The following is a 26,171-nucleotide window of genomic DNA, read 5'->3' as shown; positions in this document are numbered from 1 at the left end:
CCCAAGTCTCTTTTTGTATTTTTCATCCCCTCTTTAGATGTGTAGATAAGACTTTCAGCCCCTGCTAACCATGTTTCTGGTTTGTTTTTGCTCAGAATTATGAGAATTTGTTCATGATTTTAAAAAAATTGATTTGGTTGATTCATAGCACATGTAGCAGTAATATTAATACAAATGCTTATGTCAAAATAATGCAAATTGATAAATGCATGCTTCAAACTTGAACTGAAATCAATACTGCATGATCAAGATTTCTGCTTTAGTATTCTGATCAGTTCAGATTTTGTTAATTTTCTTCTAAAATATTACAAATACAGTCCATTTTAAAGTGGCATACTGCCAAGTTAAGGTAGATTTTATTTGTTCATCTTAAAGCAAAATACTTTGATTCAGTTGTACAGTTTTAAAAGAAACCCTTACAGCCAGTGAGCTGATGGTTAAACACTCTGTGCAGGTGGGGAATTGAGTCATAGAGCAGAAGGTCCCAGTATTAGTTTCGGGTCTGTGCTGAATTAGGTGTGAGGTTTGAAAAGTGTGAGGTTTATTTTATTTAGAGATACAGCGCTGAAACAGGCCCTTCAGCCCACCGAGTCTGTGCCGACCAAGAACCACCCATTTATACCAACCCTACAGTAAGCCCATATTCCCGACCACCTACCTACACTAGGGGCAATTTACAATGGCCAATTCACCTATCACCTGCAAGTCTTTGGTGGTGGGAGGAAACCGGAGCACCCGGCGAAAACCCATGCGGTCACAGGGAACTTGCAAACTCCACACAGGCAGTACCCAGAATTGAACCCGGGTCCCTGGAGCTGTGAGGCTGCGGTGCTAACCACTGCGCCAATCATGGCTGCAGCAGGGTGCTACTGTTCACCTCAATGCTTCAACGCTAGGAGAGGTAGGAAAAGACGGCCATGGTTTCCACTTATTCATCATGACTCCAGTTGGAAAGTATGTTTGTCTAGATGTCGGGGAAGGGCAGAGTGGCTCGACTGTGATGTCCTCCACAGCTGACTAGCCTGCCCTCGCTCATTGCTCACTGGTTGTACAAATGAAGAATGGCTCCTTGGGCGAGATCCTAGAAGGTTGCTGCTTATGGAACTGTCTGTCATGATGAGTTTGTGGCTTCAGAAGAAGACTGGGAAACATTGGGCAGGGTGTTAACAAAATCATTTCTGATGAATTTCAAAAAAGAGATGAGACGCTGCTCTCTGACCATTTAAAGTGAAATATTGATAACCACTTATCAGTTTTAAAGTTTCAAAAGGTTGTGTGATGCTCGTTTCAGTAACGGTTGTGAAATGTAGTCACTGTAATAAGTACATCATTGGCTGTGAAGCACGCTGGAATGTCATGAAGTTGTGAAAGGTGCTACATAAATGCCAGTTATTTCTTTAATTAAAAACAAGAAATGCTAGAAATAACCGGTCTGGCAGCATCTGTGGAGAGAGAAGCAGAGTTAATGTTTCAGATCAGTGACCCTCATCAGAACTGTGTCCTGTGGGCTGTGCCTTATATAAAAAAAAATCTGATACTGGTTTGCTCAATAAAACATAGTTATTTGAGCTAACCTCTTTTAGCATAGGATTTTCATTTGGCTGCAGATAGCAATACTCTTCCGTTAGGGTGAGTATATAGTAGAGAAACTACTTGAAGGGATTTCTCAAATGATATTAATTATAGGCTGCTGTTGCCACTATGGTGATTTATTCTCTGCCTGCCCTGTCTATTTTGAGTTCAGTTGTTACCTCAGTAAACTAACGCAGAATGCGAGAGGCAGCCTGCTGTGTTCACTACTTTGTGTCTGCAAACTCTCACACTGCATGGCCTAGCAACAGAAACTATGACTTGTGCAACCGCAGTGGCTCACTGACAACACTGATCGCACTGCTTGTGCATTGCTACTTGTAAAGTGCTTTGTGTTCTGAGTCTTTATAAATATTAAACAGTTTCAGACCGTGATGGTAGATAAGCACAGCAACCAGGTGTTTACCCAATGAACAGTAAAGGTCAATGTTTTCTTTCCATAGCAACACTGTACTCCAGCTCTGAAGCACATTTATTGGTTACTTGTGATATTTGCCAAACTGTAGGAGTTTGACAGATCAAGTTGGCCTATGCCCTGTGTTTTTTCACAGCCTCCCAGCTGGTTGCAGTCTCAGGAACTCTCATGAAGTCGGTGCATCTGGAGGAAAGGGTTGTATCGCCTTTCATCTTTGCTAAAATGTGCGCTGGTGTATTCAGCAGATGTTTAAAATATTGCTGGATGGAATGAAACTGGATCAGTTGGTTGCCCTGCACAGTATAAACAGAGTCGTAGTGACCTGATAACTTCACAGATCAGTCTGGTGCAGCACAGAAAGCATGGAGGCCAGTGTTTGAAGCTGAAGTCCTAAAGCAAAAGATACCTATGCTTGTTCTACTTTGATTTAGTTCTCTTTTTTGACCCACCCTTTTCCCTTCACTGTGATCCAAGCAAAGGTGCCGTTAAATGTTTTCAGTTTCTTGTTGATATTTAAACAATTAATGTATTGTTTCCTTTAATTACTGGAATTGTCTGAATCAATTTATGCAATTGGAAACCTTGCTGACTTTTCAGCAGTGATTGAGATTCTAACTGGATGAGAGAAACTACAAACTAATCAAAAGGAACCCTAAAGAGTGAGTACAGCGTGAGACCTTGGGTAACAATGGATAGAGCTGTTTTCCTTGCTTTGTCCACCTCTGCAAAGAACCAGTATATTCCTCATCTAAGATTTGCAGAAGGAAACTACGAGGAAGAGTTGCTTGGAGAAATGCAGCCTAACCTATTGGGTATTTTTGAGCAGCATAGGAGCCGGAAGCACTGGTTGAAACAGTTTCACATGGTGCTAAAAAGATGCTATGTCATACCAGCTATTCCTAGTTATGGAGTGCTGATGCCTAATGAGCGGTTGGTCCCATATTGCCTTGTATTCAGCCAGTTGCTGGGTTTTTGGTGCAACAACAAAGTGCAGGTCAGTGATTTATCTTTGAAATGAAATCTTTACAATGTTAAGTGCTAAGGAGATAATGGCGGTGATTTTTGGGGTCAGTGGTAAAGAAACGGTGCTTGCCCGCTTGTCTCGCTGACAGTTGTCCAGAGTTATTGCGAGTTTCTCAGTGGAGATTTCCTCTAATCTGGCATCTTTACCAGCGCAGTGCCCTCTACAGGGGATCTGTGATGACATCAACCAATTAGATTGAAGAATCCTCACTGAGACATGCCGAGTCCGAAACAGGAAGTGTAAAGCAGGAAATATAAATTCGATTTAAATAAAGTACAGAAAGTGAAATATAGATTGGGAAATACATATGGGATTAAGGGAGAGAGATAAACTGACAGAAAAAGTAAATACATATTTTATATTTTTGAAAATCTCCAGCACTAATTTTCGTCTGAGGGAAAGACACACCAAACTTGCAAACTTAATTTTTCAGGGGTGGAGAGGTCGTTCAGTAGTAATGATCACTGATCATGCCATTAAAATTAGTGCACAAGTACAGAAGGTGTCACGCCATTGCAGTTATTTCAATGCTGAGTCTGAGGACTGTTTATAGTGCACCCTAATGGCGGAGCAGGGTATCGCTGACAGCAACTTCTGGATTTCTGCGTTTAACTGCGCATGTGCAGATGCCAGAAGTTGCTATCGTAATTAACCCTTATTGATGGTGAGCATCGATAGCCTTATTGCTATTATTACTGCAAAATCTGGGCCAAAGTCAGAGCACATCTTCTCTCAGAATTTGTGGAATTGTAGACATTCTGGCTGGATGCCACTGGAGCATATTCGCCATTTCTTTCCAGATTTTAAGAAAAAAATGTGGCAAATGGAACAGCTCTTGAGAAATTCAATTTCTTTCAGGAACTGTAGTTATATCATGAAATAGCAAGAAATGTTTTCATTTTGGTTCGATCACCTTGTATTCCATCAATTAAGCAGAGGAGGAAGAACAAGTTAGTCATCCTGGATAAGGTTATGGCAGCATGGTGGTTATGCTACTGAACTAGTAATCTAGAGGCCTGGATTAATGATCTGGAGATTTGAGTTAACCATGGCAGTTGAAGAATTTAAATTCAATTAATTAAATATTTCTGGAATGAAAAGCTAGTATCAGCAATGGTGAGTACAAAACTGCCAGATTGTCATAAAAACCCTTCAGGTTAACTTATGTCCTTTTGGGGAAGAAAACCTGCTGTCCTTACCCAGTCTGGCCTCCATGTGACTCGAGACCCCGAGCAATGTGGTTGACTCTGAAATGGCCTAGCAAGTCACTCAGTTGCATCAAACCGCTACAACTTTCACCAGTTGGACTGCAGAGGTCCAAGAAGGCTACTCACCATCACCTTCTCGAGGGCAATTGGGGATGGACAATAAATGGTCACCGTGCCAGCGATGCCTACATCTTGTGAATTTTTAGAATTCATTCTTGGGATGTGAGTGTCGCTGGTACAGCCAGCATTTATTGCCCATCTCTAATTGCCCTTGCGAAGGTGGTGGTGAGCCACCTTCTTGAACCACTGCATTCCATGTGATGTAGGTACAGCCACAGTGCTGTTTGGGAGGGAGTTCCAGGATTTTGACTCAGCAACAGTGAAGGAATCCAAGTCAGGATGGTGAGTGACTTGGGGAACTTGCAGGTGGTGGTGTTCCCATGTATCTGCTGCCATTGTTCTTCTAGGTTGTGAGGTCATGGGTTAGGAAGGCACTGTTGAAGGAGCCTTGGCAAGTTGCTGCAGTGTAACTCGTATATGGTACACACTGCTGCCACTGTGTGCTGGTGGTGGAGGGAGTAAATGTTTGTTTAATGTGGTGGATGGTGTGCCAATCAAGCAGGCTGCTTTGTCCTGGATGGTGTTGAGCTTCTGGAGTGTTGTTGGAGCTGGATTAATCCAGGTAAATGGCAAGTATTCCATCACACTCCTGACTTGTGCCTTGCAGATGTGAACAGGCTTTGGGGAGTCAGGAGTTGAGTTACTTGCTGCAGAATTCCAGATACTGACCTGCTCTTGTCGCCACAGTATTTATACAGATTGCTCAGTTCAGTTTCTGGTCAATGGTAACCCCCAGGATGTTGATCGTGTGGGGAGAGGGGGTGGAGATACAGTAATGGTAATGCCATTGACTGTCATAGGGATGGTTAGATTCACTCTTGTTGCATATGGTTGTTGCCTTACAATTGTGTGGCACAAGCCTTAATATTTTTATTTTATTTATTTTGAAATACAGCACTGAAACAGGCGCTTCAGCCCACTGAGTCTGTGCTGACCAACAACCACCCATTTATATTAATCCTACATTAACCCCATATTCTCTACCACATCCCCACCATTCTCCTACCACCTACCTACACTCGGGACAATTTACAATGGCCAGTTTACCTATCAACCTGAAAGTCTTTGGCTGTGGGAGGAAACCGGAGCACCCGGCGGAAACCCACGCAGACACGGAGAACTTGCAAACTCTGCACAGGCAGTACCCAGAACTGAATGCGGTTCGCTGGAGCTGTGAGGCTGCGGTGCTAACCACTGCGCCACTGTGCCGCCTCAGGTCCAGATCTTGCTGCATATGGGCACAGACGGTCTGTCCCAGTGTCTGATGAGTTGTGAATGGTACTGAATATTATGCAGTCATCAGCGACTTTATGATGGAGGGAAGGTCATTGATGAAGCAGCTGAAGATGTTTGGGCCTAGGACACTTACCCTGAGGAACCCCTGAAGCAATGTCCTGGGGCTGAAATGATTAGCTTCCAGCTTCCAACTACCACAACTATCTTCCTTTGTGTTAGTTATAATTACAAACAGTGAAGAATCTTCCTCCTGATTCCCATTGACTTCAATTTTGTTAGGGCTCCTTGATGCCATACTCTGTCAAATGCTGATTTGATGTCAAGGGCAATCGCTCTCACCTCCCCTCTGGAATTCAGCACTTTTGTCCAGGTTTGGAACGAGGCTGTAGTGAGGTCTGGAGCTGAGTGGCCCAAGCGGAACCTAAACTGAGCATCAGTTAGCAGGTTGTTGCTGTTTAAGTGGAGCTTGATAGCACTGTTTGCTTATGATCAGCCAATTGACCAGATTGGATTTGTTCTGCTTTTTCTGGACAGGACATACTTGGGCAAATTTCCACATTGTCGAGTCGATGCCAATGCTGCAGTGGAACAGCTAGGCAAGGGGTGCAGCTAGTTCTTGATCACAAGTCTTCAGTACTACATCCGGAATGTTGTCAGGGCCTATAGCCTTTTCTGTATCCAGTGGCTGCAATGTTTCTTGATGTAATCAAGAATGAGTAAAAAGTGAGATTGTGGCTCTGTCCCTAGTTTTGTTGCCCTTTGTGAGCTATGGAAGATCAGCTGCTTCAGGGCACCTGCCAATCCTGCTGCTAGGAGATATAGGGGAGGAACTAAGGCTGCTATTTTATTTCGGTATAGTATATCATACGACACTAGGCACCATTAAACAATGAGCACTGCACAGGCACTTCATTTGAATGCCTGAGATGTGGATATTCACAAAGGCATTTATACATTTCCCCTTTAAGGGATATTAGCATAAAAGTTTGTTAATGCAGTGCCTGTTTTCCAGGAATAAAACAGGTGCCTAAGTGCTCGCTATATCGGGCAGTATGAGTATGCACATTCCACACTGCAAATATGCTACCGCTATATTGGTAACTGTTAGGCGTCCAGGGCCTGCGCCTGAAACAGGCATTCGACCCTTTGCAAAAGCCACTGCCGGGGGGACAGGTGCCTAATGTTTTTTTGAGGCCACTTCCCAAAATTGAGCTCCCCCTGATCGCAGCTGACGCCAGGCCTGCTATGTTCAGGGTAACCAAGTTCACATGTGACCCATCGTTAAAGGGACCGCTGGAGGCTGCCACCAAAAAGGTAAGTTTTAAAATAACTACTTACCTGAATGTTCTCTGTCATGAACAGGTGGAAAGGGGTGTGGGTGGTTCCCACTGTTTCCCTCCCAACTGACCACAATCGTGTTTTGTTAAAAATGGTGAGTTAGTCCCTGAGTGTTTAATTGATCCTAACAAACACAGACAAATGGTAAGTTTCCTCGTAGGTTTAAAAAAAAAAACTATTTTTACACAATTCCTGAAATGGTCACTCACTCACCTCACTCGCTCACTCACTCGCGCACACACAAGAATAAATAGAGAGTAAAAGATTGGATGTAGTACATAGTGAGGTAGATGTTTGTGGTTTATAGTAAACCTGTTGAACCTTCTAAGGAGGGCAGTCTCTTTTTAAAGGTGTAGGCCTGGGTATTTGTAGTCTTGAACTTGTTGAGGTGTTGCAGATTTCTGGTGGTAAAGACTTCAGATTGGAGGTGGTGGTCACTTTCAGTTCTCTGCTGCAGCAAGTTGAAGTGTAGAATTAGCAGAAGGGCTTCTTCTTACTTGACTGAATCTCTTTCCACAGTCCCTGGCTGTACTGCTTTCTGAAGGTGCTGGCCTGATTGTGTGCGCTCGCTTTCACTCTCCCCTCCCTCCCTCCAGAGGGCTACCTTTTAAGGTCAAAATCCATCACATTAGAGTTTCTGTTAATTGACATACAGCCTTCTCTCCTGTTGTGACCACTTAATGGACCAGGATGTGGAATCCATGGCTATCCATTGATGTCTGGATGGTTACCATGCTGTTATGATGTGGCTACTTTACACTTATTCATTTTTGGTTTGGACTGTGAGCCCATCAGTCTCCAGAACCCTTTGTTAGTTAATTCATGTAGTTAGAAGTCATCAATATGCTCCTTTCAATTTCAAAAGGGTTCTCCCAGAGCTATTTCAGGCGAGGCTAACGAGTTCCATAGTTGCAGACAAGTTTGTATATTCCTAGTACAGGAGGGCTCATGTGACTGCTACTCCATTTTGACTGTGGTACCAGTGTCCATGTTCTTGTGGTTTTGTTTCAGCAGTTGACTTCTTAAATTCATAATTCCTCCATTTCATTGTTTATTTCATCACGGCTCCTTCTGTTCATGACATCTCCTTTAGGATTCATAATAATCAAGGGCACTGTTGCCGATCCCCACTTGACCTTCTCATCATTGCCCCCTCCCTTTGCTATTTTCTCGTCTCTGCTGCGCCCCCCCCCCACCACACTTCGATTGCTTTCCATCCTGCTGAATGGCTCCTCCCTTCACCTCCTCCCCCTCTCCCATGCCCAACCCAAGGACTGCTACCAGTGATGCACTGGCCTGAAATTTAAATCTGCTTTGTTGGTGAGCTACCTAGCGATGTGTAGTGGGCATCTGCAGCTTGCCAGTCTAATTTACTTGATTTACAAGACCCGATATTCAGTGCATCTCTGGCCTATCTGTTCCAGCAAAGGAACAGCAAAGCACTCTGTGTCCAATTCATGCCAGTAGGTGCTATCCAATTTCACTTCCATTGTCATAGAGTCACACAGCACTGAAACAGACTCTTCGGCCCACCAAGTCTGTGCTGACCAACAACCACCCATTTATATACTAATCCTACATTAATCCCATATTCCCTACCACATCCCCACCATTCTCCTACCACCAACCTACACTAGGGGCAATTTACAATGGCCAATTTACCTATCAACCTGCAAGTCTTTGGCTGTGGGAGGAAACCGGAGCACCCAGTGGAAACCCATGCAGTCACAGGGAGAACTTGCAAACTGTGCACAGGCAGTACCCAGAACTGAACCCGGGTCGCTGGAGCTATGAGGCTGCGGCGCCACTGTGCTGCCCCTTGTATTAAAGTTACTTTCTGATTCCTTTAATGGACCTATGCTTGAGTTAATGATCGAGGTGTAAACGTTTATGACAATTTCCTGTTTAACTTTATTTTTCTAGAATGTTTCAGTTGTTCGAGGATCATTGTTAACTGGATTGTTTCCTTATAGCCATTCCCAATCAAGGTGATGATATGGACCATAATGAAATTGCAGCATTGAACTCATGCTATGCTACTTCTCCTAAGTGGAGAATATTTAAGTGTGAGCCTCTAGAAGGGTATTGGCAAATATTAGCCTGCAGGGACATCCCCAACAAGCTCAATCCCATCCTCACCTGACATTTATGCAAATGCACTTCTGACAAGGGTGGCTAGTGATCAGGAGTGGGTTGCTAGATAGTGATCAGGAGTAGACACTCAGCCCAATTTTACCTCTCTTAACTAGAGTGCTGAGGCAGTGCTCGTCCCTGAAATGCCACGGGGGTGAAACCAGGCAACTCAGCATAGAACAGTGACCTTTCTGGTCTGTGCAGCTCAGGCACTTGCTGCATAAATGTGCTGAGCCATCAGGGGAGCTATACTTAGAGTGGTCCTTAGTGCAAGTGCAATATGGCTACAGGGCAATTTGACATATGTCATAGAATATGAGCTGGAAGTGCCATCATTTTAACTGGCTTAGTGCAATTTTTAAAATTCTGATTTGGTACTTCCCTTTGGAGGATCTGAAGTTTGAAATAATCTGAATTGATCTTAGTCAGCACTGAGCAAAGAAAAAAGGTTAAGAGAAAAATAAGCACCTTGCAGCATCTGATCGTGTATATGGACTGATCTAAACTGAGCAACATCCATCAGGTTAAATCTCTGTCGACAAAGAATATTTTAAACCCTGTGCCTCCATGGGTTTAAAAAATCAGAATTACAATACTGATTTCTGAAATAGCAACTACAGACAAAATAATTTTAAAATTTAGGTCACCGTTCATGCAAGTTAAATGATTTACTTAGCTTTGAGATCCTGTCTCTTTCACTCACTTAATAAATAAAACTATTCAAATGCCAACCTGTTCATATGGAACAAGGGCACACACTGCACTCAATCACTGTCCTCTACAGTTTCAAACTATTACCAAATATGAAGAATTATAGGTGCCTTAGAAGATTTCTTTGATGTAAATGCTTTTAGCGGTGCTGATTTCAGACTTCAAAGCTGAACAAAAAGGATTTATTGATGGAAAATTTTACCATAATGTGCCTTAATATAATCTCGCTGGGATCAAAGAACCACTTCATACTAGTTGTAACATTTTATTAACTTGCTAGGTAGCCTTATCATTTGAATTATTATATAATTAAGGCCAAATCTTCTCTAGCTTTCTTGTACATGTCTGACTGCTTCTCCTGGTACTTGCAGTCTTGGATATGTTCAATTCCTTTGGGTCTAAAGATCCTTTTCTACAAGAGTCAAACTAGAGACTTGTATCTCTCCTCTGATCTACATCATTTTTTACATGAACTGTGTAACTCTGAAATTTTTAAAGACTTCATATATTGCATATGTATGTAGCAGCTTTGCTCTAGCCATAGTTCCCAATGGACCATAGGCATCTCTCTCCATTAGAGAGAGACAGTTGATGATGTATTGCTTGAGGGTCAGCACTCCTCAAGCATGGGGCAAGGCGAGGAGGCAATCCTCCATGAACTACCACAGCCGGTATGGGGATTGAACCCACGATGTTGGCATCTTTCCTGCATTACACTCTGGCTGTCTAGCCAACTGAACTAACCAACTCCCTGTAGCAGCTTTAAGTAGTAATCTTTTTACGTTTATAAATGCCCTTCCTTTTGGCCAGATCAAAAATCACTTGAATTCTTTGAAATTTCTTAAAGAGAAAATGCCCTCACCAGTGTAATACAGATCTACCCATCTGGAAGGTTCCTAGTCTGTTCTGAGTTAGAGATTTAGGTAATTAGACAGTTAAGGTGCGACTCTTTACTTCAGGGTCCCCGCATCAGGATTGCTGCTCTTGATCATAGACACCACCAGGGGTCAGTGACAATGTGCAGGTGTTGGTTTAGTTTGAGTGTGACACATATGCGATGCCCTCTGCAGTTGAATAGCTTATCACCACTAACATTAGTGGATTGCCTGTTGTGACCGAAACCACACTGGCCAAATGGAAACATATCAATTTCGTCATATGGAACACTACTTGAACTTTTTACTGGACATTGAACATAACTTGTTTAAAAAGACCACAGAGCTGAAAGGCTGAAAACTTGGTTGCATATTTGCATTCCGAGAGACAGTTGCACAGAGAGAAAATGGGGGTGCTCCCTGATTCAATTAGTGAGATGGGTTTTGTCAACAGTGACGATCCACATCTTGTCTGTGTAAGAGCCAGCACTTTGCCCCCACCCCCTCCCACCGAGTGTGTCTAGTAAGCTATGTAGAATCAATACCTCTCGCAGACAATGCTGTTTCAAGCAAAGAGCTGGTCACATGACTTACCTGCGGGCCAGACTGGGAAGTGTTTGAATTGTGCCTCACAGAAAGGTTTGGGGCAAACTGCAATTTGAAGACCAAAGAGAAGGAAGGTCCGTCTGTCTGTCTGTCTGACTGACTGCCTGCCTGTCTCTCAAGCAAAGTTGCAGGGACCCATGGGAGCAACTTAAGCCTCGAGAGAGGACCAAGGCACCCTTTTGGTACCAGAGAAACAAGTTTGAAAGTGTGCACTGGGCCCTAGCGAGAACTACAATACTTCAACTCCAATCAAGGACTTCACAAAATAACTAAAAACAGTAACTGAATTCCATTTACTACTCCAACCCACCCTTTATTCTTTCTTCCCCTCTGTATCTATTTGTATGTGTGTTTCTCTCGTATGCCTGCTAGTGAGGTTGCGTCGTGTATTTTAGTAATTTTAACTGAGTTAGAGTGATAAGGTTAATAAATTTGCATCTTGTTTAAACCTAAGCAAGCATGTCTGGTTCATTTGCAATTACAATTAGACAGCAATGATCAAGGACTCACTGAGGGGTTGAGCTAAAACACCGTGTTTTTAAAGGTTAAACTCTGTTACGGCCAAACCTGGAAAAGGGCCAGAGGGGAGCCTGAGACCCCTTCCTCATCTGGTCGTAACACTGTGAAGTATGGGCTTGCGAGGTACTGGCTAGTTGCTGGTAATTGTGGAATGGTACACAAGTGGCTTCAGGAGAGGAGGGTGGGGAAATGAAAAATAAGATCATTTGTGAGGTACAAGTTACTTCATATAATGTTAATTGTGACAATTGGAAATGTCCTTGTATGGATATTTTCTCTCATTCAATTTCTTATATAAGTGCAAATCACTTTGACCTCTGTCAAACACTGAAGTCTCTTGACCAGGAAACAGTGAGGTTTTGCATGTTCAACAGTAACATTAATGGACCAGATTTTGCATAGAAATAATGGTGAGACTATCAGCGCACGCCATTATTTACATGGAAATTGGACAGCAACTTCTGGTGAGCGCACCTGCGCGGTTAAACATGGAATTCCAGAAGTTGCTATCCCAAATATGGTGTTCCTCCAAAAGCTTTTGGAAAGTAGCCTGTCGCTGCCTGGCTCTCCATTCAGATATATTAATGAAATGAAGTTGCCGTACCTACCTCATAGATATGGACTAAACTTGCCAGAAAAATGTAGGGTTTATTCATTCCACTGTAAGTGCCCTTTTAACTGTATACTGCGTCTTAATTACTGCCAAACAACTTCTCTGGCGCTCAAAATTAACTTATGCAAGTGTGGAGTCTCATTCCTTCAGGTTTTACTGATTGTAGGGTACCCCAGCTAATGAACATTTTACATGAAAATTTATGCAGGATTACACATAAGGTACTTTTAAATTTGCTGCTGGGAATCTGGGAAAGTGAGGACTTCCCACAGACAGATATCTTTCCCTTCTTCTTGTTGCCTTGTTTGCCACCAGTATCTGTTGAAGACTCAATTGAAAGGGGCATTTGTTTTCCATACCTCTGACTTCTGCTCTTGAGATCCAGATTAGATTCCACGTGCCATTTGAGACACATGGTTTGTCTTTATAGTATGCAGTCCGAGGCAGGGGTACTCAGTTTCTGGCCTTATCTACATGCAATTAAACTGAAATGCTCACGGACGAGAGTAATACTGTTCCACGGTTTGTCTCGGTAAATATTTTATTCCACCTTTTGAAAAGATTAGAGAAGTGCACATAGGAAAGATTGGCGTGAGAAATCGGGTTTGTTAGCACCTGTTTTTTGGGTGCTGTGAGTGCCCTCTGAGCTTTAAAAAGTCACCAACGTTGCTTGCGCGCAGTGGTGTGAATTGTGGTGAACGCCATATTGCTGAGGGTGTTGGCGTGGAGTCAATATCTGCCGGAAGTATGCTGAGAGGGCAGATCATGACGTCAATTGATTTGGTGCCAGTGGTGCCGTTTTCTAGCTCATTGCTCAAACTAACATCCTCTCTTAACCTTGCACCGCTGTACACACGTACAGTAACACCACCAGCACTATTTAAAGGGATCATCAACTAAGTACGGGGGGTTAGTTGCTGATTGATTTCTTGTGACTATTGCTCTGATCTACTACTGTTAGGTGCTTTCTCAGACCACATTGCCAGTGGCTGTGAAGGTGACCGTGGTGATGAACCTTTATGCATCTGGCTCCTTTTGGGCTGGAGGTGAAGATATTTGCTACATTTCATAGTTTGTTTCCACTATTGCATAAGGGAGGTCGCTGAGGCTCTCTATTCAATGAGAGTTAAATACATTTCATTCTGTCTTTCCAGGGACAAGCATGCAGAGCGAGTAAGCTGCTATTTTTGGATTGTAGGCTTCCGCATGGTGCAGGGTGCCGTTAACTGCTGCACGCAAATCACTTTGCGGGTGACACGTCAACTCTGTCATATACCAGAACCAAAAGGGATTGCACTCCCTCCGTGCCCAACTGGCGTGTGATCATAGGCAACGAGCCATGCAGGTCAGTGCCCCATGCCCTGCCAGCAGTTATGATTACTTCGTTCTGTGGCAGTTTGCTACGCAATTTGCATTTGAGCTACCATGGCAAACCAAAGGGTGACTACTGGCAACTAGGGCAATCCATACACAATATGGCCGATGAGTCCGGTGCGCAACCCACACATGCATGCACAATTTGCATGAGCTAAAAGCCATGCTGTCACAAGAAATGTGATAGCGCAGACCATTCGTGTGCTGAATCAATGCTTCTGCTGTCTGGATCACTGGAGAAGCCCTGCATTACTCAGCAGGTATTACTCTGGGTGTCGAGCCGTGTGGTCTGCTGCATACTGCACAATTTCGCCATCATGAGGGCACAGCCCTTGCCGCTACCTATATGGCAAGTAACTGAGGAGGAGCAGCATGAGACAGAGAAAGGGAGGATGCAATCTAGACAGTCCCTTTCGGCTCAGGTTGTCAGTGAAGAACTCATCCGAGTGCGATATCAGTAACTGCCACCCCAATTCTCCATTCACCAGCAGTCCCACACCTTATCTTCCCTCTGTCACGGACCATGACAGCATCCATACAGCTGCAATGCAGAAATAAAAGTTGCCACAAAATAAACTTCTAAACCAACTATATAAATGTATGCAATATGCCATGATTTCAATGTCCACCTGTACATTCCCTTACTGCCTGTCTTCTGTGTGCCTTTGCCTGTCCTAGTGCTACTTTCGTGCAGCATGGCTGGTGAAGGCTGCTGACTTTCAGTAGAGGAGATTGCAGATGATCTTGGAGGATGACCTTAAGTAGCTCTGGGCCTAGAAGGCCCGCCTTCAGGCTGCACCATCTTGGCATGGGTGGCAGTAGACTGGGCTGGCTGACTGACTAGCAACAGCAAGGGCACTGGTGGAGTGGCAGCAGTGGAAGGACGAATGCTGTCTTCGTTACAAAGGACAGCAGGTTCGTGCTCCATAGAGCCATTGCCATTCCCCCAGGCTGGCACTTCAATCCTAGTAATTTGTTGGACTGCTGTGAGGCCTTGCAAGCCCCTTTTGATGGCAGCAGTCTGAGCTTCTACGGCAGCACTCAGATGTTGGTTGGCTGCTGCTTGTGCTGCAGTGGAAACTACAACATCGGCCATCAGATGCTGCATCATGCTTGGTCCACAAGTCTGCAAATGGAGTTGGCCACCACTTCCATGCTGGAAAGGATGGGATCCAAGTTCTGTACAAAGACCTGTGCCAAGTTGGTGCTGGTCGTCTCCTCCATACTCTTTCCTTGACATTGACTGCAGCCTTTCTGACAGACCTACCTATGTACCAAGCATTTTGTTGTGCATTGCCATCAGTGTTCTTCTGTAGGCTGCTCATTCAAAGGCATCATCTGTGTTCTCTGCAATGGAACCTGTGAGTGACCTCTCCCTCCAGTGAGCTAGCATTGTGCCATTCCTCCCCTATGTCCTGGTGGATGCCCACTCATGCTCGGTGTCTCGCCACGTACAGATACCATCTCTAATCTGTGCATATCTCCGAGGACAATGTCAGTATCTGAGCTAGTGTGAAACCAAGTGATGGTGGTGTGTCTTCATCACTCACTTCTTAGTCTTCCTCCACTGCCTGGCTAGGTTGCACTACTTGGATATCTGAAAGATAAAAGGCACAAGCATAAGGTTGTGATGCAGGGAGGGATAAAAAGTAAGAGGCTCATGGAATCGGAGAGTCATTCTCAGGTTGGATAATCATTACTTAAGGACTGAAAACAGTGAATTGTGGTAAATGGTTATTTTTCAGACTGCATCATGGTAGACAATGGTGTTCCTTAAGGGTCAGTGCTAGGACCGCTGCTTTTTTTGACATTTATAAATGACTTGGATATTGGAATAGAGAATAATATTTCAAAATTTGCCCATGATACCAAACTTGGAGGAGTGGCAAACAGTGAGGATGATATCAATCGACTGCAACAGGACATAGATAGGCTAGCAGAGTGGGCAGACAAGTAGTAAATGGAATTTAATACAGAGAAGTGTGAGGTGAAGCATTTTGACAGAAGGGATGGGGAGAGGCCATATAGACTTAATGGCACAGTTCTAAAGAGTGTTCAGGGACAGAGGGAACTGGGGGTACATTTGTACCGATCTTTGAAGGTGGCAGCGCATATTGAGAGATATGGGATCTTGGTCATCATAAATAGAAGTATTGAGTACAAAAGCAGGGAAGTTATGCTGATCCTTTACTAAAGCTCTGGTTAGGCCACAATTAAGTATTGCATCCAGTTTAGTCACCACACTTTATCACCACACTTTAGGAAGGATGCGAGGGTCTTTTGAGAGGGTCGAGAGGAGATTTAACAGAACGGTTCTTGGGTTGCAGGATTTTAGCTATGAGGTTAGGTTGGAGAAGCTGGGGTTGTTCCCTCGGAGCAAAGCCGGCATAGACTTGATGGGCTGAATGACCTCCTTCTGTGCCGCAAATGACTGACTCTATGACTCTAGGTGCATATTTACACCATGCAGCTTGTAAATTAGAACAGATTGTGGGATGAGGTGTGAGAAGGATGCTTAAGTATGAGGATACTGTCATCTCTGATGGTTTCAGCCCCGCCTCTGGCCACGGCCTCAGCAATGGGTCCCATTAATGGCCAGCGCTGACTCCCGGGGATTAGGATGTGCATGCTCGCTTGCTCCTCTCTGTTTAGCTCCTGCTGCCTCTGGTAGTGTGCCACATTGTCCTGCAAGAGAGAGTGAAGTGAGTTAGTCTGGTGCAATCTATAATATATATATATATATATATAATGCAGTTGGTAGGAATTGGCACTTGTAGATGCATTCACTGACCTTTACCACTTGTGTGAGATCATTGAACTTCTTGCAGCACTGCATCCAGGTCCTCCAGGATATAGACCCCTGCCATTGATCATCACAGCTATCTGCTCCTTCTGCATTTTGCCCATGTATCTGGAAGGCCTCCTGGTGCCTTATGGATACAAGACATCTTCCCTTCTTTCCACCTCCCCCACCAAGGCCTCCGGTGCAGCATCTGAAATCCTGGGAGCCTACTCTCTCCCATGTTGTGCCATTTTTCAGTTTTCCAGGTCAGATTCACTTCCTGTATGACTGGCAGCACCTATTCCAGCATCAATCCACCTCCCCTTTAAGAGGTGCAGGCTAGCTTTAACTGGTGCTAGCAAGTCCAGATTTTGGGACCCCTGCTGATCTGTGCAGCCAATGAATAGTGAGTTTAGCACTTGCTGCAAGCAAGTGTTCAAATAAGCAGGCAGCATGAAGTTGGTGTGCTGCCTGAATTACATTGAATGGTCATGGGTCAATCATGCATTATGATCCCTGCGTCTGTTTTCAGAGGTTATCCAATTTAGCGCACTAGATATCCAATTCAAGCCATAATTGGGTCCTACTACAGACCCCACAACTTACACTACCTTCGTTTAACACGGACAGGCACATTTATCGGGTAAATAGTGCTAACCATTTGTCATTACCATAGGAGTCAATTACAGAATCGTATTAAGTGAGATGGCTATTTCAGGCAGGTCAATAAGTACTTACCATTTAAGAGGTTCTGCTGATTTCAAGCAGAGTCGGGCCTTCAAGCAGTTAAAGTCAGCTGTTTGCTGACTGTCTTAATGATGAGATTCTGGCTGCAACTGCCAATAATTAATATAGGCAGTTAAGTGGCGATTTCTGCTTTTTAAGTATGTTGATAACCATGCTCATCATCCACTGCGTAAAATGGGCAAATTGCATTAACACTAACATGCCTGTATTAAGTGGTGGGGACTGTATTACATTCCTGGGTTACACTGTTCTTTAGTTAAATATTGGGCAGTATGGGCACATCCCTAAACACAAGACTGCTTATTCCAATTTATTCTTGAATATATGAGATAAATCATCAGCTCCTAATTTATAAAATAACCATTTTTGCTCAAAAATCTGTAAAATAAGTTTTAAAGCCAAATATGTTTATTATGCTGATCGAAGGTGTTTCCTTAAACTATAGTTGGTTTTTGGCACACTGCCCTGCCGAGAATATGCTTTAATTTGGTCCTTGCTGGCAGCCTGTTCTGGTTTTACAAAGTTTGGAATTTGCATACTCTCTTTAGATGGGTACATTTAAGGATAGTGTAGTGTATTGTTCATTTGAGGCCACCGTAAAGGCTTGGTGTAGTATCTGCAGTGTGCCACTGGAGGGAGTCGATGATAAAGTTTCAATTCACAGCAGCAAACCAGAAGGCAGTGCTGTGTGTTCTTCCAGAGAATTACAATAGCAGGCAGATCTACAATGGCGATGAGGACAGAAACTGCATTTACTTGATAGCCAGTTATAATTCTTTCAGTTGTGAACTCCAGGTATTGCAGATTGTCCAATATGGACAGTGTTGGGGTTTGTGCACAGCAGGATTTGTATCTTTGTGCAGCTAATGCAGGACAATCATTTTGTCTCGTGTACCAATGCAAGGGTAGTTTAATCTGCTTAAATCATAAAGAAGAATTAATTGCAGGATTGTAGCACCCCACGAAATGTGCAGTTGTTTCTTCCACCTGCCGTTATTACTTCTAACGATGTCTGTGATTGTGCCTGTGGAACACTATCCTGGATCTTTGATCACACACTATCACTGCACTGACTATCAAGATGGCGTTGGCTATGCCCAACTTATCACATTCTGATGTACATTCTGAGCCCTCATCTGTGCTCCCAACTTGGCAGAAGTGACTGTGATGACTCAAGAGGGCAGTGGTAGGTTTTGGAACCACCGATGAGAGAAAAAAGGCCTTGCTTCTCCATTATGGAGGTGAAGAATTGGAAAATATTTTTGAGATACTTATGATGGTGCATTTTTGCTGAGTCGTAGTCTTGCACAAACAACCTATTTCACACCCAAGAAGAACAATTATTTTATGACTAATCAAGCAAGAAGCAAATTAGACAATTGATCACTATCACACATGATTGAAACAACTGGCAACTGAATGTGACTTTGGTGATGTCAAACATGTCGAACGGGAAATCAAAACGCAAATAATTGAAGGTTGCCTGTCCAGTCAGATGTGCAGAAAAGCACTCTAGAAAGACAAAGCTGTCCGAGCTGCTGGAGTTAGCAAGATCGCTATCTCTTTGAGTCCAGAGCTGTTGAAGTTGAGGCTTCCAACAACAACTGCCACATTTCAAACCCAACCCCTGTGAACAGTGTTCCTGTCTCATATGCCAGACAACTACCTGCAAAGCAATGACGGCAATCTCGTAAACAGGATCATGACTTGTCCAAGCAATGCTTCCACTGTGGTGGTACTTATCCACGCCAGACAGTATGCCCTGATACTGGCAAGCAGTGTGAAGCTTGTGGGAAACTCAATCATTTTGCTCACGTATGTCGCTCATCAGCAAAATCAACTGTTAAGACCAGTACTACCAAAAGGGTGCCATGTATGCATACCACACCAAAAGGGTGAGAGTATGTAGCCAACGTATAGATAGATGACCCTGAATATACTTTTGTGCTCTCTTCTGGACATAGCAAGCAGCCACATGTGACAATGACCATTGGCTGTTCGAATGATGCTGTTTGTGGATACAGCAGCATCTGTCAACGTTGTGGGAGATAAAACATTAAACAAACTTCAGTACTGCCTCATCCTTGCAAACCAGAAAATACAAAAATCCTCCCCTACCACACTAACAAACCATTGAAAATTCTTGGGACTTTTGAAATGCCGGTTGCATTCAAAGACACCAGAACAAATGCCGTATTCTATCTCATATCTGGAGAAAGTGACAGGCTCATCAGTTTCCACACAACTGATCAGCATGATCAGTCACATACGCAGTTCCTACGCATACCACCAACGTTCTGACCGCTTTGATATCGGGAAACAGAAGGGTGCTACAGGTAGGTCACAAGGTGCGTCCAGTTGTGCGTCAACACAGGTGGATACCGTTCCATGTCCGAAAGCAGACAAAGAAGGAACTTCAGCGCTTGCTTGACCTTGATATCATTGAGAATGTTAGGGATAACCCAACTCTTGGGTCTCACCCATACAAGTTGTAAAGAAACCCCAAGACTGAGAACAAGATCAGAATCTGTGTCGATATGTGGTCACCAAACCAAGCAATACACTGAGAAAGATACTTGACACCGACAATTGATAATATCATGGAGAAAGTGAATGGTGCCACACATTTTGGTAAACTTAACTTTAATGCAGTCTCCCATCAAATCGAGTTTGCAGAAGAATTGAGGTATCTTAATGTTCTCCACTCACATTGGGCTCTTTCGATACAAGAGGCTCAACTTTGGAGTCAACTCAGCAATTGAGATATTTTAGCACATGATTCAGTCTGCACTGCAAGGACTCAGAGGCACGCTGAATATCAGCGATGACATTCTCATCTACGATTGCACTGGAAGTGAAATGAGACAAGCCTACATGCATGCCTACAACTTCTGAGAGAACGCATCCTCACGCTGAAAAAAGACAAGTGGCTGTTCAATGAAAGCAGAATTGAATTCGTTGGTCATTATTCAGCAGTGAAGGAGTATCACCTGATCTATGGAAAGTTGAAGCCATTGCAAACACTGCAGATCCTACAAACGTGCAGGAAGTCCAGAGTTTGCTTGGGCTCATCACCTACTCTAGTTGTTTCATTCTTGACCTCGCTACGCTATCTACGCCTCCCTATGGCAAGAGACCACCAAGTGGGAGTGCACAAAATCGCACAAACAAGCTGTACACCAGATCAAACAAGATCAAACAACGGTTGTCAGCAAGTTGCATTAGTGCCTCCTTCGACCCCGAGAAAAACACCCAACTAGTTGTGGATGTGAGCCCTGTTGGCTTATGGGTGATTCTCGTGCAGAAAGTCAAAGCAGGTTCACTCATCTATCATTACAATGGCAAGCAGATCATTAATGCCCATAGAACAATCATATTTGCAAAGAGAGAAACACTCTCAATCAGCTGGAGCATCCTACACTTTCATCTCCACTTGTATGGAAGCGAGTTTGAAGTGATAACTGATCATAGGCCACTAGTGAGCCTGTTTAATAATCCACATAGCAAGCCAACTACTCGAATAGAGCATTGGATACTCAAAGTACAAAAATACGAGTCTGTGTTGAGTATCAGCCAGGCAAGCGTAACCCAGTGGGCTACCTTTCGTGCCATCGTTTGTTGCCAGTCAGTCCTACTAGTCGTGAAGAACAGACTGCCAAACACCATCTTAACTATGTGAAAGTAAATGCGGTGCCAAAGTCGCAAAAATTAACTGACATCAAAGTGGCAACAAAACATGATGAAGCGGTACAGCTACGTATGACAGCTATGGAATCACCAAAACTGAAAAGATGTGATTGAGAGAGTGTCTACAAACTAAACCGCTCACGCACTACAAGGTCTTTGATAAAAAGCAAAATACTGCAGATGCTGGAAATCTGAAATAAAAACAAGAAATGCTGGAAATACACAGCAGGTCCGGCAGCATCTGTGGAGAGAGAGCAGAGTTAAAGTTTCAGGTCAGTGACCCTTCATCAGAACAGGTAAAGGTTAGAAATGTAATAGGTTTTAAGCAAAAAAGCAGGGATGGGGCAAGAGATAACAAAAATAAAGGTGTTGATAGGATAGGGTCACAGAGAATAACTGACCAGAGCAAAGACAAACGGTATGTTAATGTTGTGTTGAAAGACAAAGCGTTAGTGCAGAGAGGGTGCTAATGGACAGAAAAATGAACAGCCCGAGCCCAAAGCACGAACGTGAAAAAAACAGTGATCCGGCTCATGGTAAGAAAAATGAATGATGATACTAACTAAAAATAAAAAATAAATAAATAATAAATGAAAATAAAAGGGGGGGCCTGTCATGCTCTGAAATTATTGAACTCGATGTTCAGTCTGGCAAGCTGTAGCGTGCCTAATCAGTGAATGGTCTTTGATCTTGTATTACGTGGCAACTGCATCATCATTCTGCAGTCATTGAATGAATGTGTTGTCGAAATAGCACGAGAATCAGCAGGGAATTGTCAAAACCAAGCAACTTCTTTGGGAAAAGGTATGGTTCCTGGGGATTGACTGCATGGTGGAGCACAAAATCAATCTGTGTTTTCCATGTCAAGCAGCCTTAATGTCAAATCATTGTGATCTGCTAAACATGTCTGAACTAGCTGCAGGCCCATGGATTTGGCAGACTTGCCCACTGTTGAACACTTGCTTGTTGTCACTGATGACTGCAGTAGATTTCCAGTCATAGAAATAGTTATGTCTATCTCAGCGAAAGCAGTCGTCCCAAAGCTTGACCAGATTTTTGTTTTGTTTGGAATCCCTCAAACCGTGAGAAGCGAGAATGGACTCAACAACGATGAGTTCAATAAATTCGTGAACTACCTGGGCTTCATGCACCAAAAAATCATATCCTGTTGGCCAAGAGCTAATGGAGAAGTTGAGAGATCCATGTGTACTTTGAAAAAAATGATCTGTGCAGCTTCTGCTGATAGCAAGACATGGAAGCAGGAGTTGTATTGTTTTCTTTGCAATTATGGAGCAACTCATCATTCGACCACTGAAAAGCCGCCAGCTATGGTCATCTTCACGCATCCTATGTGCACACGTCTTCCTGAGCTACCCTGAAAAACTAATGATCAACACATGCACAAACAAGGACAGATAGATCGCATGTAAGCAAATGCAGAGCAAAACATGAGATTCAGAACTACAAAAGTACTTGTAAAACGTGATGGTTATGTTGAAAAGCAAACAACCCCATCACATTCAGCTATTTGTTGTGACCAACACAAAGGGATCACGCGGTTCTTCAAAGCCCATCCACAGTTGTTGCATCTGATCTAGACATTGACATTTCAGATTAAGCACATGAGTTGGACAACACAAGTACCTGATATCACACTTGATATCCTACTCGTGAGTGGAAACATCTGCCATACTTAAGCAATTATGTTACAAACTGAAGTAATGGCCAACAGAACAATGTAAGTCAACCATTGAAACTCTCATTTAACATGTTCTAGTGTATTCTTCATTTGAGACCACTGTATATGCTTGGTGTAGTATGTGCAGTCTGCCACTAGATGACAGCACAATATAATTTTTATGGTACAATTTAAAATAAATGTATTCAAAACTATATTATAGAATAACTAAATATTGTCATATTCTTAGTTTAAATTACTTATTCAAGATTGTCTTAACTATTCTGATGAATGATTCACTATTTTATGATTTTTATTACAAAAGAATAAGTATGTAGTGATTGTCATGTACCTACAGTGATTTTGAGCAGTGCAGAGAGAGAAACTCTGAATTGCAGTAGAACTTGGTTTCCGAATAAAAATCTACCATTTTGAAATTTGTTGGTAATTTTCTAAGAATTGCAAATGTTCCTACAGTGCTCTTTTCTACCAGGAGATGGTGGCAGAGAACTTTGCATGGCATTTTGTGACTTTTCACTGCACAGAAACACCAGCTCAGTTTCATTCTTTTAAGTACTTGAAGATCTTAAAAAAAAAGTTTATGTTGATAACGGAAAGGCTGCATTTGCTGACAATGCAACCACTAGGTGGTGCAGTACTTGTGCATGCGGAAATGCAGCCTGATGCACTGAAACGTCACTGTCTGAGACGTTTTTGGCAGCTGCCAGTTGTAAAGATGGCACTGCTCAATTTATCACAAAAGCAAATGAAACTCAAATGGCCACAGTGGCTGCAATTTCTGTCTCTATCCCACCCCCAACAGTACCCTGCTCCCTCCTGTCATCATACTTCTCTTCGTTGCTGCCTCCCGTGCCCATCTGCTCGCGCTTGCTCCATGCCTCGGCACTTCTCCATCCTCGGCAACTCGCTCCCCATTGCAATCTCCCTCCCCTCCCCTTGCCTATCCGTGCGAGGAAGAAAGGCGGTGATCACGGGAGGGAGCAGGGAAGCAGAGGCAGAGCAAAGGGGATGAAGCGGTGAGGCCGGTAGCGAGTGGCCCATAGGTAGGTTGGTGGGGGTGTTCAGCAGGGAGAAGTAGCAAGGCTGGGAACAAGTGGCTGACAGGTGGTGGGGGGGGGAGTTGGGGATGAAGCAGGGAGTGAGTGGCCGAGGGCAGAGAAGTGGCGAGGCGTGGAGCGAGTGGCTGACAGGTGGGGGGCCGGGGAGGGGAGTTTGGGGGTGAATCTGGGAGCGAGCAGTGAGCAGACGCTGCAGTACACAATGATGTTTTTGCGCGCGTGTGTGAATTAGTTCTGGCAAGCCGGTGCTGACGTAGGCTGCACATGTACAGCACCACACTGATAGCAAGTGCGAATCTGGGAGCAATCTGATGACCTCGGCGCTGGGCTATGTTGTTAGGTGTCACTTGTAATGAAAATGCCAAAATAATAGTTCAACACCAATGATCTTGTGAGTTGTGGCCCAGCACATAGAGGACCAGTTTCTGCAGTCTGAACTGGCTCTACCTTTTTGAATCTTTTTTCCAAATATATACTTTATTCATAAAAATCTGCAGAACAAAATAACAAACGTTCAAATTTCACATTTTGGAAAGTACAATAGAAATCCGATTCCTTTTTTTTCCCAAAAATATACTTTTATTCATAGAAATTTGCAAAAATACAAAACTGTTCAAACCAGTTCAAATTTCACATTTCAGAAAGTACAATAGAGATCAGATTTCTTCAATACAGAAAACATGAAGTGCCTGACAATTCTTGCCATTACATTTTAAATGCAATGTACATTGGCATTACATAGTAAAAAAACATTTTGATGCTTCCTGGCCGAGGGATTTTACACAGGTTCCAGACCCTCCGTATACTATGGCGGGAGGACCTTACATAGTGGTCTTTCCCGTTTGAGCCTTTGTGGCGGCTGCCCCAAACTTTAGTGCGTCCCTCAGCATGTAATCCTGAACCTTGGAATGTGCCGGCCTGCGACACTCGATCACTGACAACTGTTTGCTCTGGAAGGTCAGCAAATTTTGGGCAGTCCAAAGTGCATCCTTCACCGAGTTGATAATCCTCCAGCAACAGTTGATGTATATCTCGGTGTTTTACAATTTGTCCATACACCAAACCCTCTCCAAAGCTCACCCAGGGTTGGGGCCTTCTCAACAATGGCCTAGCTTCCAGCCAGCTCAGTAAGATGGTTTCAAGGAAAATGGGGTTTAAATAAACAGCAGTCACAAATACAGCATGAACTTGGTTTGTGGACATCTGATACCTGCAGTGTTGTCACAGCAACCAATGCTGATTGGTTGCATTGGTGCTTAATTTACAATTAAAATGACATTTCATGAGAAATATTGATAGAAAATCCATAGCCTCAGAGTTTTCCCAGGGTCAGCTTTCTATTGAATAGTTGAAGTTGCAGGTCTTGTGCTTTCGAATGACATTAACAAACATGTACAGACACCTGTGCTCTGCTGTGGTTGAAGCGGCATTCTCCAATTACTGTTTGACACACAATCATATCAGCAGCATATGAATGCTGTGCACACCCATAAAACTTAATCAAAAATGTCAGTGGAAACCCACAGAGCATTTTAGTAAACTATGCAAATGTATCGGGTGAAAACTGCAGGGATTTTTTTTAAGTTCAGTTCAGAGATACAGCACTGAAACAGTCCCTTCGGCCCACTGAGTCTGTGCCGACCATCAACCACCCATTTATACTAATCCTACACTAATCCCATATTCCTACCACATCCTCACCTGTCCCTATATTTCCCTACCACCTACCTATACTCGGGGCAATTTATAATGGCCAATTTACCTATCAACCTGCAAGTCTTTTGGCTTGTGGGAGGAAACCGGAGCACCCGGAGAAAACCCACGCAGACACAGGGAGAACTTGCAAACTCCACACAGGCAGTACCCAGAATTGAACCCGGGTCACTGGAGCTGTGAGGCTGCGGTGCTAACCACTGCGCCACTGTGCCGCCCCACTGTGAGATATCTATCTCACAGCTGAGTGTATTGTCTCATCTATAAAGCTGGTTATCAATCATAAATATCAGAGAAAGGCATTAAAATAATTGGCTTAAACATGCGAGAATTTCATGAACCAAATTTAAGTATCATTTTCATTCAGCACTGACATTTAAACGGCATGTTTGAATAAATATTCCAATCTGAAATTCGAATTATCTAGAGTTTGTCAAAATTTGGCAGATTTGGGTCCCAACTTTGTTTTGCTTACTCAGAGAATAATGGACTGTTGCTTCTCTCCCTCTATCAGTGCAGTTAAACTGGCCACTTGGGGCTATGCAAGACCTGCCCAGATTTAGTTAGCTGCCAGTTTGTTGCTTGCTTGTTTGATTGATTTTTCTCTCTCGGTGGAGAAGTGCCCTTCCTTTGCTTCCCTAACCTCTATGTGAAGAAATATTACCAAAGGCAATGTCTGTCTGTTGATGCAGAAATTTAATGAGGATATTTAATTCCTATACT

The 26,171-nt window shown here is 43.5% G+C and overlaps 1 protein-coding gene across 6 annotated transcripts in view; it reads left to right on the top strand.

Annotated features, from left to right (window-relative positions):
• The window catches only part of nphp4 (nephronophthisis 4), a 532,906-nt gene that overhangs the window by 19,589 nt on the left and 487,146 nt on the right, over positions 1–26,171 (top strand). The window contains exon 1 of one of the 6 annotated variants that reach the window (XM_068017515.1): positions 13,652–13,733. The exons of the other annotated variants lie outside the window; for them this stretch is intronic. Within the exon in view, the coding sequence (XP_067873616.1) occupies positions 13,728–13,733 (6 nt within the window). The 5' untranslated portion in view covers positions 13,652–13,727. Of the gene's footprint in view, positions 1–13,651; positions 13,734–26,171 lie in introns of those variants that run through there. 6 annotated transcript variants of the gene reach the window in all.

Source organism: Heterodontus francisci, chromosome 37 (genome assembly GCF_036365525.1).
Source record: "Heterodontus francisci isolate sHetFra1 chromosome 37, sHetFra1.hap1, whole genome shotgun sequence".
Taxonomy (NCBI): domain Eukaryota; kingdom Metazoa; phylum Chordata; class Chondrichthyes; order Heterodontiformes; family Heterodontidae; genus Heterodontus; species Heterodontus francisci.
This window is presented reverse-complemented; position numbering and strand designations above follow the sequence as displayed.